Source organism: Cryptosporidium hominis (genome assembly GCF_000006425.1).
Source record: "Cryptosporidium hominis TU502 chromosome 7 CHRO017096, whole genome shotgun sequence".
NCBI classification, from domain to species: Eukaryota; Apicomplexa; class Conoidasida; order Eucoccidiorida; family Cryptosporidiidae; genus Cryptosporidium; species Cryptosporidium hominis.
Genome location: NW_667462.1, coordinates 22113 through 37574, shown reverse-complemented (window position 1 = coordinate 37574; position 15462 = coordinate 22113). Strand labels below are relative to the sequence as shown.

Sequence of the window (15462 nt, the reverse complement as noted above, 5' to 3'; positions counted from 1 at the left end):
TATAAAATGAAAAACTTTAACACTCATAATCTCAATAAAAGGCGCTTAAAAGTGGGGAACTTAAAAAAGAGGAAATTCAGGCAAGATTGAATAGTTGGTGGAATAAACGAAAATAATATAAAATAATACTAAATGTAAGTCCTAAACATAGCACAGAAGTTTGGAGGAGATGAGAAGAGCTGATTAAAAATCACTTAGCTTGAGTCTCATTTAGAATTTGAACTATATCTGACCTACAAATTGGACAAACACAATTCTGTTTAAACCATCCGTCGATGCACTCTAAGTGAAAGATGTGCCTAGAATCACATGGAAGTACTCTAATAGTTGCATCATCTTCAATCTCCTGCACACAGATTGGACAGGATTTACTGATTGTGATACTTTTTTCCTTATTAAAACTAGGAGTACTATCATCTTGCATGACGTTTAGCCGCGTTTCAGATTTGCTACCTGGATAATGTTGTGTTTCAACGACAGACTGATTTTCGTCGAAAATTGTGACATGAGCACTATTGTTTAAGTTTCTAATATGTTCAACGAAAGGAATTGCCTGAATTTTGCACAATAATTCCTCTGGAACATTCTTTTTTTCCGTTCGAATTCCATTTCTGTGTAGAATATAGAGAATAAGCACACATAGTATGATCGGGAGTAAAATAGGTACAAAAATTTGGACAAACTGGAACCAGAACAGGAATAATGCGATAGAATAGTTCTTTCTACACGTTAATTCTGGTGGATTTGAATATATTAAATTAATCCCATAAAACCACCATGCTATGCCAAATATATGTAAAACATTTACAATAAGAACCAGTATAAAAGGTGACTGAGTCTGATATACTTTTGAGATAATTATTGTCATTGATCTAATAACTGAGGTTAACAAGAAACGAGATAGCCAAACAATACACCAAGTTTTCAGCTGTATATCGCATTTGTTTCCCCAATCTCTGACCAATTGAACAAGAATTGTGGTGAATATGCCAAATATTGCAACCATAATAAGTATGTTAACCGCAATCGCGAGCATTATCCTATTATCGGCTTCACCATTCTCAGTTATTACTTGATATTCTTGATTATTATTATGGGTAGTAGATCCTTCACATGGCTCGGCTGAAAAGGCATTTGCGAATGTAATATTTGCCTGAGTCTCAGGATCTTCAAGTCTCCTGAAGTTTGACTGGTTAATAACATCTTCAATTTCCTCGGCTGGCTCTAAGTGAACTGTCCATGAAATCCCCAGCTCCTCATCCACTCCCGTATTTTCATTTGGGAGATAGAAACTCATAAACAAAATAATCTAACCATCCATCTTACTGTCACCTAAGCAGTTACGGTTCAAAATTGGGAAAAATTCTCCTGAAATATCCCAAATTTTTAGTGTTCAGATTCGTTTTTTGAATTATCCCTCTTTTTGTGTTCTTTTTTTTTTTGCTTGCAATATGTTATGTCTAGCGCCACATAAATTAATTCTACTATGCGAATGAATCTAAAAGTTTTAATTAAATTAAAACAAGAAATAAAGGGCCTAAAGACCTTAAAAATTAAAGTTTTGGATTATCTCCAGAATAATAGCAAGGATCTCTTTATGTAATAGTTATGTAGTTAATATCTAAGCCTAATTTAGCCACACATCATATTTATTGCTCTATGCGTTATTATTTCTTCTCAAATTGATCTAGTTATAATCATACTACTGTCATTTGTAGTTTTATCAGAATTGGGTTGCTTCTATTTATAACTTGCCATTTAATTCTTATTATTAATTGAAGGTATTGAAATCTAGTTTGAATTCCAATTAGGCGCCCGAAAGTTGCCGCTGCTTAGCTGAGAATAAAATAATGTGGGCCAAGAATAACTTCTAAAAATGTTTGATTCGATAGTAGGGTGCATTTTACTGGATACAGATGGGAACAGAATAGTGTCCAGGTATTATGGAAATTTAGAAAACATAGGATTGGCAGATCATGCTGCTCAGCGGCAGTTCGAAGAACAGCTTCACTCAAAAGGGCAGAAGCTTTCTGGGAAGACCGAGGCAGAAGCATTGTTTGTTGGTGAAATGCTTTGCTTGGTCAGATTTGCTGGCGATTTTTCAATATATATTGTTTCTTCTCCGTCAGAAAATGAACTTATACTTTTTGATGTATTAAACTGTATATATAATTCCTTATCTATAATAATTCCGTAAGTTTAATGATAAAATTCGAAATTAATTGAGATTATTAATTGTATTATTGTAGAGGACAATTATCTAAGAAGGGTCTATTTGAGTCTCTGGACACCGTACATTTAATTTTGGATGAAGTAACTGATAGCAGTGGGATCTTGTTTGAGACTGAGGCTGGAGCAGTTTGCCAAAGAGCTCAGATGCAGGGAAGCGAAGCCTTGGAAAATACAGCATTTAACCAGGCATTTGCATCTGCGAAGGAAAATATAATGAGAGGATTTCTATAACTAGAAAAAAATAACTTAGCAGAAAAATTAGAAATAGACAATTATTTTTTATTTTTATTTTTTGCATTACTAGGATTTGGAGGACCACAAATTCAATGAAATCTTTGTTACAAACATTCTAGTGCATAGTATTGAGAACCCTTTCCATTACTATTTGAAGATGACGGTCTCATATGTGTTGAACCTACATTAATTTGGGGCTCGTAGAAAGTTTGTATTGAATAATCGCTATTCCTTGTATACATACAACAGTTCGCTTCAGAGTCTTTTCTGAACATTTCAAAACAGCAGCAAATCGATTCATTGAGTACATTTGCAATCCCCCAAAAGCATCAATTCATCTTCTTTCCACTTTCCTTTGAATTTATGGAGCTTGTTTGCTCTGGGAAGTCCACAATTTGGTTATAACCTCTTGAAAACGCTTTGAGAACTTCATCTATCAAAATAACTGGCAAAGAACAAATTAATACTGCTAACCAGTCAATCATAGTGAGTGGAACAACATTGAATATGACTGAGATTGGAGGCACGTAGAGAATCACTAGATGGACAAACACTGAAATCAAAATCGCAACGAGAAGTAAAGGATTGGCCCATGGAGGCACTTGGAGTAGAGAGTTGTCTTCACTCAATGCGTTCAAGGCGTTCAGCATCTCTATGACTACCAAAACTGTTAGTGATAGGGTACTGGCTTTCTTCTTACCTATAGAGAAATAAGTACATGGCTCTGATTGTGTGGAACCAAAGACAGAATTGCTTGAGAAACCTATCCATGTGTTGCACTTTGCCCAATTACTCAACTGTGAGAAGCTAACTAAGGTATTTCCATCTGAGGGATCTATTCCCCAAACATACCACCAAACAAAAATCCCAACGGTTGCTATCCCAACATAAAGTCCAACAATCAAAAAGCGAACGAACACCCATGCTGAAATCAAATTATCATCTTTTCGTCTCGGAGGTCTCCTCATAACGCGTGGATCTGGAGGGTTAAAACCTAAAGCTGTTGCAGGAAGACCATCTGTTACTAAATTTACCCATAGGAGCTGCACTGGGGCAAGACCCTCTGGAATCCCTAAAGCAGCAGTCAGGAAAATGGATGCAACCTCTCCTATATTTGACGAGATAAGATACCTAATGAATGCTTTCATATTCATATATATAGATCTTCCCTGCTCAACCGCAGCAACAATTGTCTCAAAATTATCATCAGCCAAAACCATATCACTGGCTTCTTTTGCAACATCAGTTCCAGTAATTCCCATCGAAATACCAATATCTGCTTGCTTTAATGCTGGAGCGTCGTTTACACCATCTCCTGTCATTGCAGTGATTTCGCCTAGCTCACTTAAAAGTTGAACAATAACTTGTTTATGACGTGGCTCTGTTCTGCTAAAAACAACTCCGTAAGACTCTTTCAATACTTTAAGCTTATCTGCTTCGGAAAGTTCTTCAAATTCCCTTCCTGTTAGTGAACAGTACCTAGTAAACTGAGCTTTGAGAACCTCGCTACCAGTACGAAGCAAATTTCTCTTGTCAGAATTCATATGGCCATTAGAAATATTATTTTCCTCTAACATAAATGCTCCTATGGTGCTTGGAATTGTGGAAGAGCTTGAGAAATGATTGCTATTTTCATTGATGAAGTTTGAAATATCCCACTCTTCTTTTGATCCTCTTAATATTCCAATAGAAGATGCAATTGCCTCGGCTGTGTTTCGATTATCTCCAGTAATCATGAATACTCTGATTCCTGCTTTCTGGCATCTCTGGATTGCATTCTTTACTCCAGGTCTTGGAGGGTCGTATATCCCCATAACACCGATAAAACAGAGATCTTTCTCAATATTGACAAAATTAGAAGGGTCGCTTAGAAGAGCAGCTCCTTTAGACTTTGGCTGGCCATTATAAGTACTTAATTCACCAAGATTATCAACCTTTACTGCACATGCTAGAGTTCTAAGTACATTATCAGCCATATTAACAACTTTATCTAAGACTAGTGACTTGAATGAATCAGTTATTGGTTCAATAGTACCATCAGGCATCATAAAGGAACTACACCTATCAAGAATACCCTCGGGAGCGCCTTTAACATATAATACATTTGAACTCTCATATGTATCAGTTTCTCCAGAACTTCTATGGGTAACCAATTGTACATTAACATTGCCAGTATCTCTACATAAAACACTCATGGACTTTCGGTCTCTATGGAACTCCAATGTTGTGATTAGATTTACACCTGTACACCAGTAGTCGTTAAAAACGCTTGAAGTTTTTGATGTCCTTGAGCCTTCTTTATTTTGATATTTCTGGTTTAATCTAATATCAGGGCATCCAAGCTTCTCAACTAAAACTCTTAAAGCACCTTCTGTGGGTTCACCTTGAATTTTGAATTTATCCTCAACAAGATTGAGTTGGGAAGTGTTACAGAGAGCTAGACACTTTGCCATCCATTGAAGATTGATATCTTCTGCCGTAATGTTCTCAAATTCTTTTGGTGTCTTAACGCCATCACTCATCCAAATAGCTCCAATTGGAGTGTATGAATGACCTTCAACAGTATATTTGTCAATTGAGATAAAACTTCTTGGGACAAAAAATTGTACACAACACATTTCTGAAGTTGTAAGAGTACCAGTTTTATCACTGCATATAACGGTTGTGCATCCCAATGTCTCAACGGATGGAAGACGTCTAACAATTGCATTTCTTTGAGCCATCTTTCTTGTTCCAAGGGCTAGACATGTGGTAATTACTGCTGGAAGTCCCTCTGGGATAGCAGCAACAGCTAAAGCTACTGCAATTTTTAAGTAGTAGATTGCACCATTGATTGTGGATCCATGAGCAGGATCTTGGAAATTTCTAAAATTGATAACCCAAACAATGAGACAAATCACAGCAATAACTTTACTGAGAATTTCTCCAAACTCATCAATCTTCTTTCCTAAAGGAGTGTCTTCAGTGGTCTCAGAAGCCTTTTGAACAGCAGATTGAATCGCTCCGATCTCAGTTTGCATTCCTGTAGAGACAACGCATGCAATGCAAGATCCATGAACTATAGTTGTTGAGGAGTATAAGATATTAGTTTTTGATTGGATTTCAATATTTCTCTTTGATATGTCCAGGGAATTGGAATCCTTTAATACTCCAGTAGATTCTCCAGTAAGTTGACTTTGCTCAACCCTTAAAGAAGAAGTCAGAAGCTTAATAACACGAAGGTCAGCAGGAACGCGATCTCCAACTCGAACTCTAACAATATCTCCTGGTACAAGATCTTCAGCTGTAATTTCGCTCCATATACCACATCTTAATACCTCTGCAAGCTTTGGTTGAAGCTTCTTTAAAGCTTCCAAAGCACTTTCTGCATTAGATTCTTGCCAAACCCCCACGAACGCGTTAAGAATTAGGATAAATAGTATTACAATTGGCTCAATAAACGCTGAAATACCCTCTTCATATGCGTTATCACCAATTAACGCGAAGAAGAATGACATCAAGGCAGCACCCAACAAGATTCTAACAAGTAAATCGTCAAACTGAGCCAATATCAATGCCCAGTAGGATGTTTTCTCAGGTTCTTCCAATGAGTTCTTGCCAAATAATTGAGTATATTGTTCTACTTGCCCATTTGAAAGGCCTACATCACAATCTACATTATAATGTCGAAGGATCTCATCACACGATTTAACGTGTGGGTCCTCCAGTAAACTTATCATGCTATTACCACCTTATAATTGACAGACTAAAACTCACTGATCCTGTTCTATTTATATATTAGTGCCAAATTCACCACTGATAATCTTTATAAAGATAATAATTTTTATTAAAGCAATCCGTCTAATGTTGCTGGCGCGCAAACCGGTTTATTACTTGTAATGAAATTCGAGAGGGAGGAAAAGAGGGGAAGAAAAAATAGATAATGTCAAAATAAATCTACGGGTTTATATGCATGTCGGTGTGTTCTTGTCATATATGAAACAAGGTTTTGCGAGTATTTCTGCCTATATGTATTCTGTGAATGAAAATGATTAGAAGCAACGTAGGATGTTTGTAGAGCTTGTAGGAGTAGTGGGCTAGGAAAATAATCCTACTAGTTAGGAAGTGATTACGGGCATTTAAGCGTAATCATGAATGAGTTTTGTAGCAAAGGTAATAAACGTGTTATTCTATATATGTATATATATATATATATATATATATATATATATATATATATATTTATATTTATATTTATATATACATATTTTTTTTCCTTAAATTCAAGAACAATTTTTTCGTTTACGCGGGACTATATATTGACTATTAACTTACATTAATTTACAATATTTTAGTATTGGATTAATGAAGCCTAAATTGTCAACTTGGGTTCCATTAAGCTCATCTGAGGTTTATGAGGCAATTTCTAAAACTGACTATGATGAAATAGATAAAGAGTTTGAGACACCATCTCTCGTATTCTTCAAAAAAAGTCTGAAATGGTATTTAGAGTCATTTCACTCTGTTCATTTAATACCACAAAAGGAATTCTTTTCTTTGGCTGAGGCTCTTTATTCAAAATATGACTTGTCGCAACAGGAGGTTATGCAAATTATTGACATTAGGCCAAAGAAACAGGTAGAATTACATTGCATTATTCCAGACTGCGAAAAAAGGTTTTCAGAAGAAGATATTTTTCAGATTTTAAAATTGGTAGGCGAAATCCCAATCAATCAGGAAGAAAAGAAGTGCCCAGAAGAGAAATTATGACAATTTTACCTGAAGTTAATATACTTAAAACTTTTTCCTTTGATAGTAAACAGACCTTATACTACATATCCTATTTCTATATAACTAACTGCTGAAAGTGATAATATTTAGTTTATATTTTTGCATTATTTTTATTATTATTATTATTATTCTCAATCAATCTCACTCCTCCCCCCCTCTATTGATTAATCATTTATTTTTTCTTACACGAATTAATTTAAAGTTATAGGATTGTGCCGCCTATTTCGTCTTGTGGGCAGACTCTAAAAACCCTAACACTATAATTGGTGCTAGAAATCTTCATTTTTTGAGTTATTTTTAAGCATTGATTTTCTTAAATATGGGAGTTCCAAATTTTCTTCAGGACAAATCAAATCCAGCTGGTTATGTATTTCAGAGTGCTCAAGAGTTTGCCTTGGACAGTATCCGTCTTGTGAGACGTTGTACAAAGCCTGATGCTAAAGGTAAGTTAACTGTATGAAAAAACTATTTTTCCGCAAGTATTAATACAAATTTCTCATTAATTTTTAAATATTTAGAGTTTAGAAATGTTGCATATGCCTGTACTGTTGGTTTCTTCCTGATGGGATTCATTGGTTACTCAGTTAAGCTTGTTTTCATCCCCATTAACAATATTATCATGGGAGGACAGGCTCCATGAAGTGATGGCTGACTAAGCACGTCTAGATCTTTAATCCATTGAGATAGTTAGGAATTTAACGATTATGTACTAGGATTCAAGCGTTTACTAATTCTTTCATCTATGTCACATATCGTAGAGAATCAAAACATATTTACACAAATAATATATGTATATATAATTATTGAAAGCTAGGATTCTATTCGGGGAGGATCTCTCAGATACGAACAGAAAGTATCTGACTCCTCAAGCTCCTTGATGAGTCTGTTCCTCCCAGATCCTAACGGTGCTAGGGAAATCTTCGAAGGGTCAAAGCATTTTGTAAGGTGGGGAGCAAATGGATCATGAATTTTCTGTGTTGAGATAGGTTTCAGAGAAGCCAGCAATAAGCTGTAAGTCTGGAAGAGAGTTAAAAAACCCCCAAAGATCCTGATATACATATTCTCGTGAATATAGGAGAAAAAAATATCTCCAAATTTATTCCCTAAAGTAAGCAAGTTAAGCAAATCAGATAATTTTGTCCAAGGTGAAAGTGGATAGAACACATACCTTTTAGCACATATGAGTGGGCATTAAATAATAAGGAAAGCCCAATTACTATAAAAGCAGCCTTGGCCACTGTTAGATTCCCCATCTTCCAAATACAGCAATTCTCCCTAATTTTTATTTTCCGCGAGACGCGTATTACTTGAACTGCGAATTTATATACCGGCGCTATACCGGTGTATATATTAAAAATTAAAAAGGAAAATTTCTTTTTGTGGGATACAAAAAAGTTGATTAATAATAAATTCCCTTATTTATTATTAGTTAGACCTTATCAAAGTATTGTTAGAATACATATTTTGGCTTGCTTTAGCTGAGACTGGCGTGATAGGGAAGAATATAACTACAGGATTGAGACAAAATGTCATCAGTATCAGTACTGAATCCAAAAGCAGATGTTTTGAGAAAATCGGCTGCCTTTGCTGCTAATTGTCATGCAGCAAAGGGCCTCCAAAAGGTAATCAAGACAAACTTGGGTCCAAAGGGAACCCTGAAGATGTTAGTAGGTGGAGGTGGCCAAATTAAGGTTACTAAGGATGGATGTATTTTATTGAATGAGATGCAAATCCAACATCCAACAGCTTCAATGATTGCAAGAGCTGCAACTGCTCAGGACGATATATCCGGAGATGGTACCACCTCTATTGTAATAATTATCGGAGAAATGCTCCGTCAAGCAGAACGCTATGTTACGGAATCTGTCCATCCTCAACTTTTATGCGAAGGGATAGATTTGGGAAGATCTGCTTTAATGAAGCTATTGGATGATATGAGAGTTCCTGTTGAGAAAGGAGATAGGGAGACTTTGAGGTGTATTGCAAGAACTTCCTTGAAAACAAAACTCTCTAATGCTTTGGCAGAAAGTTTGGCTGATATTTTAACTGATGCTATTCAGATTATCACTAATGAGGATTCTAATCTCCCAGTTGATCTTCATATGATAGAGATTCTTCCAATGAAACATGGCTTGACTTCTGAGACTAGATTAGTTCGTGGTATGGTTATGGACCACGGAGCAAGACATCCAGATATGCCAAAAGAGTTAAAAAACTGCTTCATCTTAACTCTAAACGTTTCTTTGGAATATGAGAATAGTGAAGTTACTTCATCTTTCAAATATTCGTCTGCTGAGCAAAGGGAGCGCTTGGTTGAGGCAGAGAGAGCATTCACTGATGAGAAAGTCAAAAGCATTATAGACTTGAAGCGCAGAGTCTGTGAGCAAAATCCAAACAGCTCATTTGTAGTACTTAACCAAAAGGGTATAGATCCACCATCTCTTAGTATGTTTGCTCAAGAAGGTATTCTAGCTCTAAGACGCGTGAAGAGAAGAAATATGGAGAGACTTACTCTAGCTTGTGGAGGTAATGCAATGAATTCAGTTGAGGATTTGTCTATTGAAGACTTGGGATGGGCTAATCATGTCTATGAGAGAAGTATTGGGGACGATAAGTTCACCTTTGTTGAGGATCTTAAGGATTGTAAGAGTTGCTGCGTCTTGGTAACTGGTCCAAACGATCATAGCATAGCTCAGGTTAAGGACGCAATCAGAGATGGTCTAAGAGCAATTAAAAATGTAATTGACGATGGTTGTGTCATACCAGGAGCTGGAGCTTTCGAGTTCAGAGCTTACAACACACTCAAAGAGACCCGTAAATCTGCAAATGGAAAGGCAAAATTCGGTCTGGATATATTTGCAGACGCTCTCCTCGCTATCCCAAAGACTCTCGCTGAGAATGCAGGTCTTGACCAACAAGAGACTACCCTTAATATCCTCGATAAAATCGAGGATTCTAAGCAACCTTTAGGAATTGACCTTACTACAGGTGAAGAGTTTTATCCGCTTACTGAGGGGATTTTGGATAATTACTGCGTCAAGAGGCAAATCCTTAGCATTGCTCCTACCCTTGCACAGCAGCTACTGCTTGTGGATGAGGTCATTAAAGCAGGAAAGCAAATGTAGCTTATGCTCGAACAGTTTCTCTAATTAGAACTTAGTGGCACTTATATACTTGTACTCTAATTCAACTAGTTTTACTCTAGAACATTATTTTTTACTTTGAAAAATATCTACATATCTAGACCTAATTCCTCCGTTCGTGTTGGCTCCTTTGTTCGATGTTATCCCTTGTGAGGAAGGAGGGGGAGGAGGAGGAGGAGGTGCTACTAGTGTCTGAGAGGCTTGTAGCCCTCCATTGCCTTCACCTCCAGAAGTCAAAAGACTTGACCCATCAACTTTGGGAGTCTCGTTAGTAATTCTTTTGCCGTCAGGCCCCCTCTGACACCATTGGTTGATCTCTTTGTCGAAGTAAAATGTATTTTCTACTCCAGGCCAACGATCTTCTTCTGTACCAATGGCCTTTTTAATATTATCTGAGATCCAACCCACTATCCAAGAAGAGTTCTTTGTTCCAGTTGAAACTTGGCTTTCTGTTAAATAGCTCTCAGTTGCAAATTCTGGAGCCTTGCTGGCCCCCATATTAGTGCCACTTCTACTAAGGTTCATGTTCCGCTCTTGGATCCTAATCTTGAGGAATTCGCACTCTTTGCTTAAATTACTTTTTATAGACCCAATACCCTTGGACAAATACGGAGATATACAATCAATGTAAAATTCTGACCTCTCAAAACATCCAAGCTCTGTAAAGTAAAGAGATGATGAGTACCTGCTTAATACAGAATCTTGGCTTGAAACAATACCGGAACTGCTTTTACTTGTCACATGGAAAAGAAGAGCTACAATATCCATACAGGTGATGTAAGTCTCCAAATTAAAAGAATTTAACCCTGTTGGAATCTCTCTGTACTCTCCCAAAATTAGAGAGCAAAACTGCCAACCAAAAACCTTTTCATCGTGCATCAGACTAGACTTTTGATCCATAATGTCAGATAAAAGTCCATTTGAAATGGATGTCAAAAGGTTCCTGGACCCTGCATGAGAGGCTCCAAGACTTGAGACCAAGGAATAGACATAATGAGGCCATAGTTCAAGTACTTTATCGCTAACTTCAAAGTGTTCTGCTTTCTGAGCAATACTAAGATAAAGTGCCTCTAAAATTCCCTCAAAGCATTTACACTCCAGCCCGGAGCGGATAGAGCTTGTCTGAGATTCCTCTTTGCAGGATTTGAGATAATCGAGGTAACAGCTACTTAACTCCCTCTCTCCGCAAAACCCACTCAGAGCAAACCTATCGCTCCAAGAAATTTCCAACTTTAAGCTGTTATTAGGTTCTACTCTTCCTTGTCTATGCATCTCCAGGGTTCTGGAAACTCCAAAAGTCCCACAAAATAAACCCAACAAAGAACGACTCGATACAAATTCTATAGGCTTGCCATTAGCCTCACAACAACACCTCCACACTCCAAGCTCTGAAAAAGACTTAATTCCAGCAAATAGTGTATCGTAGTCTGAAGGATTACTTACGATATAACCACGGCTCACACTCAAAGAGAGCAACTCAAAAAGACAGCTCCTACGAAATCCCCCTAAATAGTCTCGAGACCCTTGGAGAGGGCTCATCTTGGCCTTCTCAGAGCTTAAAAATGCATTTATTTTTGATTTATCTTCTTGAGAAAGTTGATTCCGCCCTGCGCTAGTTTTGGCTTCGTGTCTAATGCTAGCCTTTAAGTCTGGACTGGAAACCCTTTCCCTCAAAGTCCTACTTATACTCAAAATTTGTGAAGAGTTATTTGCATGGCATAGGACTAAAAAACCTCCAAAACCAAAACATACCGAGGTTCCGCCTCTTGGAGGAGTGATTTTGTGATTACTCCCAAACCCTTGAGGTTGGCTTATACCACCAACCCCAGGGTATGGACCAGAACCCTCCAAGTGTCCATAGTGGCGATACCCATAAGTAGCATGATTCTCCATTTGCTTTATTCACCTCTTTCCCCCTGATATGTATGGTAAAAAGTGGAAAATTTGAATTAAAGCAATCTAATTAATTTTTACCAATGTGAGGTACTTGCAATGATAGGATTTCCCCGCCAAACACAACATTTTCAAAAAGAAACTATTGATTTTTCCAAGCCTAGTCTTATTTGGAGATTTAAGATTTCCATAGCTGACTAAAATCTCCGGTTTAATTCAACTATACTCACATTCTAGACTCTAAAATGCAAGTGTTGTTGGTCTCCTTGGATTAATGTCACTCTGTCGGACTTGCTTAGATTCTCAATTATGTCCCTGGCTCCATCCAACCTCCTTACATCCACAATCCCCCACCCTGAGTTGGACACAGCCTTTGAAATCATTTCCGCCGCCTGAGCCTCTCCAGAAGCTCTAATGATTGCAGCTTGTTTTTCATACTCAGCCTTTTGCACCACAAACTTGACTCTCTCAGCATCCTGTTGTGCAACTTGTTTCTCTTCAATCGCTTTTTCAAATTCTTTTCCATAAGTTAGATGAGTAATTGCCACGTCCTCCATAATAATGTCAAATTGTTTTGTTCTTTGCATGATTGACTCCCTTATTTCTCTGCTAACCTTTTCCCTCTGAGTAAGGAGGCTTTCAGCGTCGTATTTTGCAACCACAGCCTTAAGGATCTCATTCCCTACTGAGGGAAGTACCTTTTCATCGTAATCTGGACCCAAATTTTGATGTAACCTTGGAAGGAACTCAGTGCATGGCTTAAATAAAAGCCTGAGAGAGAGGTTAACCATCTGTAAGTCTTTAGTCCCAGTTGTGGTGTTAATTACCTTTGGTTTAACTCTAACATCATATATAAAAGGCACCTGGAACCATGGGAGGAAGAAGTGGGTACCTTCTGAAATTGCTCTGGGAGAGACCCCCCCCTCCAAACCTATTGAACATTACAGCTTTCTCACCCCCATCCACATTAAACATAAATGACATTGGGATTGTTCCAATTGCACCTAAAAGGAGTCCTCCTCTTGCTATCCTTGTCAAGATCCTCTCTACATTCATATCTGTTCTTTTGGATAGTTTTTCATTGACGTGGCCATTTAGCCTTGATTTTGCGGTAACTATTTAGAATAAAAAAAAACAAACAGAAATTGGATTATTAGATTAAGAAAAAATACAGACTAATTATATTTATATTCTATGCTTCTTCACTATTAAGTAAATACCAAAGTTACCACTTCGCGTGGGGACCAAATACGAGCTCCACAGCTCTGCCTCCATGCAGCAGGGTGCTGGTACTCCTTTAAATTAGTGTTTGAACTAGGGTCTGATGTAAGCCTAAACTTTAAGGAATGAATCCCAGTTTTACCCTCTTTTTGAGCAAGGATTTCCCAGTGCACATTCCAAGGTCTTAAAACTGTTGATTGGTTAAACTTATCAGATAGAGACTCTCCTTCAAAAAGATCTTCTGATACACGTTGCCATTGTCCATCACATGCCCATAACCAGAGTGTATGAACAATTTTAACATTTGGATTATTTTTTGCTTGGTGGAACTTGGCAGTATTTGTCTTTTGAACAACTAGATGTGTAGCTAGAGGTTCTAAATTCTCCTCAATACCAGCACCTAACCTAATAGCTGCTGATTCTGCGTCAGCCTGTGAATCTCCCCAATTGGAGGGGAGGCCTTTAACAATAGGCTTCTCATCAGCCTTCAAGAATCCAGTAAAACAAACGATGCAGTTCTCAAGTATCTCGCTTCTCATCTTCTTTAAAATATCTCCAACACATGCAGTCTCAGGGTTTTGGAAGAATCTTGTGTGAAGCTCTTTGAAAACTCGAATTAAATAGTCCAAATGGCGATCATAGTCTGCAATACTATTGCCACCGCTGGCATTGGATAATGAGGACAGTGCAGCAGAAAGAATGTCGCCAGGAGCGCTTGAATTCGCTGAAATTGAATTCGCTCCGGAAGATAGTGGGGGATAATGAGACTTTAAAGCATCCTTACGTTGCTCAAAGTATTCATAAGTCTGAGCTTTAACAACTTGACTTTCTAATGAGCTGTCCCAAACATCTGAACGGTCATCGAGTAATACAATAGCGCGTGTCTCTACATCAACGCAAATCTTTCTAAAGTCTTTTTGTGTATCACGTCCATCAACACTTTCTCTAGCAACAATTCTATCGCCAAATTTATCCCTCTGAGGATCTAAAACCGCTCTAATTACATCTGCATATTCTCTGGTTGCATTAGTGCATATTCCCATAATATAATAAGGAGCAATAGTATTCAAGAACTCTCTTACACCAGGTCTAAGTTTTAAATAGTAAGGTGTATTCAAATCCTGTGGTAGAACAAACTTATACATTTCTGGGTCTCCAGAAGAACTAATAAAGTCTTCTAGGTTAATATTACAACCAATTTTGGTTGAGTTATAGGCATGAAGAAGTGTATTATCTAGATCAAGTATTGCAACCAACTTATTTTGTGCCAAATAATCTTTTGGTACAGTGCTTGCTAAATGTGTATCATCAGGTAAAACTGCATTTGAAGTTTGTAATTTACCTGAATTAACAGCTCCAGTAGAATCTAGCTCGCGGGAATACTTAGAATTTGTAAACCTACTAGTAGAGGGAAATTGGCCAACAGGGCTCCCACTTACTTGATCTCCTATGCATACTGGGTCTGAAAATGGGTCATAATCATCCTCATAAGGAGATGTTTCATCAACAATTTGGTCGGTAAATCCGCCAGAAGCTGAAGAACTTGATCCTTTTCTTGCACTTTCATCAAAATCTGGAGGTTTCTCTCCAAATCGACTCTTAATCTGTTTGCCTTCGCGTTTCTGTTGTCCTAATGACAATATGGCTTCATTAGCCCTTAAAAGTTCTTTTCGCAACTTTTCAGGACTAAACTCCCCATTTTCATTAAGTAATGTGGATGAATACATACTACAATCCGCAATGGGAAGAGGGACCACATTTGTATTAAAATTCATTTTTAAAACTTTAACAAATATATAATCTTATGGTATTTGCTATGAACAAGTAACCTGGTGGGAATCTCCAGAATTTACTTCACATTACTGATTTTCTGGAATACTTAAATATACACACCAATTTTACACGTTATTGATACTCTTTTCTAGACAATCTCTATTTCTAATTAATTTTTCAGTTTAGGCGGGAACTT

At 37.3% G+C, this 15462-nt stretch overlaps 8 protein-coding genes across 8 annotated transcripts; 3 read left to right on the top strand and 5 right to left on the bottom strand.

Moving 5' to 3' along the window:
• Positions 1 to 190: 190 nt before the first annotated feature.
• Positions 191 to 1297, bottom strand: Chro.70462 (hypothetical protein). Its single annotated transcript, XM_663467.1, has 1 exon — positions 191 to 1297. One exon carries the CDS (start codon positions 1295 to 1297, stop codon positions 191 to 193), a length of 1107 nt encoding a protein of 368 aa, XP_668559.1.
• A 579-nt stretch (positions 1298 to 1876) lies between these two features.
• Positions 1877 to 2197, top strand: Chro.70463 (CG3948-PA). The annotated part of the gene is made up of 1 exon (XM_663466.1): positions 1877 to 2197. One exon carries the CDS (start codon positions 1877 to 1879, stop codon positions 2195 to 2197), a length of 321 nt encoding a protein of 106 aa, XP_668558.1.
• A 598-nt stretch (positions 2198 to 2795) lies between these two features.
• On the bottom strand, positions 2796 to 6185 carry Chro.70464 (calcium-transporting ATPase 1, endoplasmic reticulum-type (calcium pump)). The annotated part of the gene is made up of 1 exon (XM_663465.1): positions 2796 to 6185. The coding sequence occupies one exon, from the start codon at positions 6183 to 6185 to the stop codon at positions 2796 to 2798; it is 3390 nt and encodes a 1129-aa protein (XP_668557.1).
• A 625-nt stretch (positions 6186 to 6810) lies between these two features.
• Chro.70465 (hypothetical protein) lies at positions 6811 to 7215 on the top strand. The annotated part of the gene is made up of 1 exon (XM_663464.1): positions 6811 to 7215. One exon carries the CDS (start codon positions 6811 to 6813, stop codon positions 7213 to 7215), a length of 405 nt encoding a protein of 134 aa, XP_668556.1.
• Positions 7216 to 8762: 1547 nt separating this feature from the next.
• Chro.70466 (chaperonin) lies at positions 8763 to 10361 on the top strand. Its single annotated transcript, XM_663463.1, has 1 exon — positions 8763 to 10361. One exon carries the CDS (start codon positions 8763 to 8765, stop codon positions 10359 to 10361), a length of 1599 nt encoding a protein of 532 aa, XP_668555.1.
• Positions 10362 to 10445: 84 nt separating this feature from the next.
• On the bottom strand, positions 10446 to 12272 carry Chro.70467 (hypothetical protein). Its single annotated transcript, XM_663462.1, has 1 exon — positions 10446 to 12272. The coding sequence occupies one exon, from the start codon at positions 12270 to 12272 to the stop codon at positions 10446 to 10448; it is 1827 nt and encodes a 608-aa protein (XP_668554.1).
• A 233-nt stretch (positions 12273 to 12505) lies between these two features.
• On the bottom strand, positions 12506 to 13063 carry Chro.70468 (prohibitin). Its single annotated transcript, XM_663461.1, has 1 exon — positions 12506 to 13063. One exon carries the CDS (start codon positions 13061 to 13063, stop codon positions 12506 to 12508), a length of 558 nt encoding a protein of 185 aa, XP_668553.1.
• Positions 13064 to 13480: 417 nt separating this feature from the next.
• Positions 13481 to 15268, bottom strand: Chro.70469 (NLI interacting factor). Its single annotated transcript, XM_663460.1, has 1 exon — positions 13481 to 15268. The coding sequence occupies one exon, from the start codon at positions 15266 to 15268 to the stop codon at positions 13481 to 13483; it is 1788 nt and encodes a 595-aa protein (XP_668552.1).
• Positions 15269 to 15462: the final 194 nt, after the last annotated feature.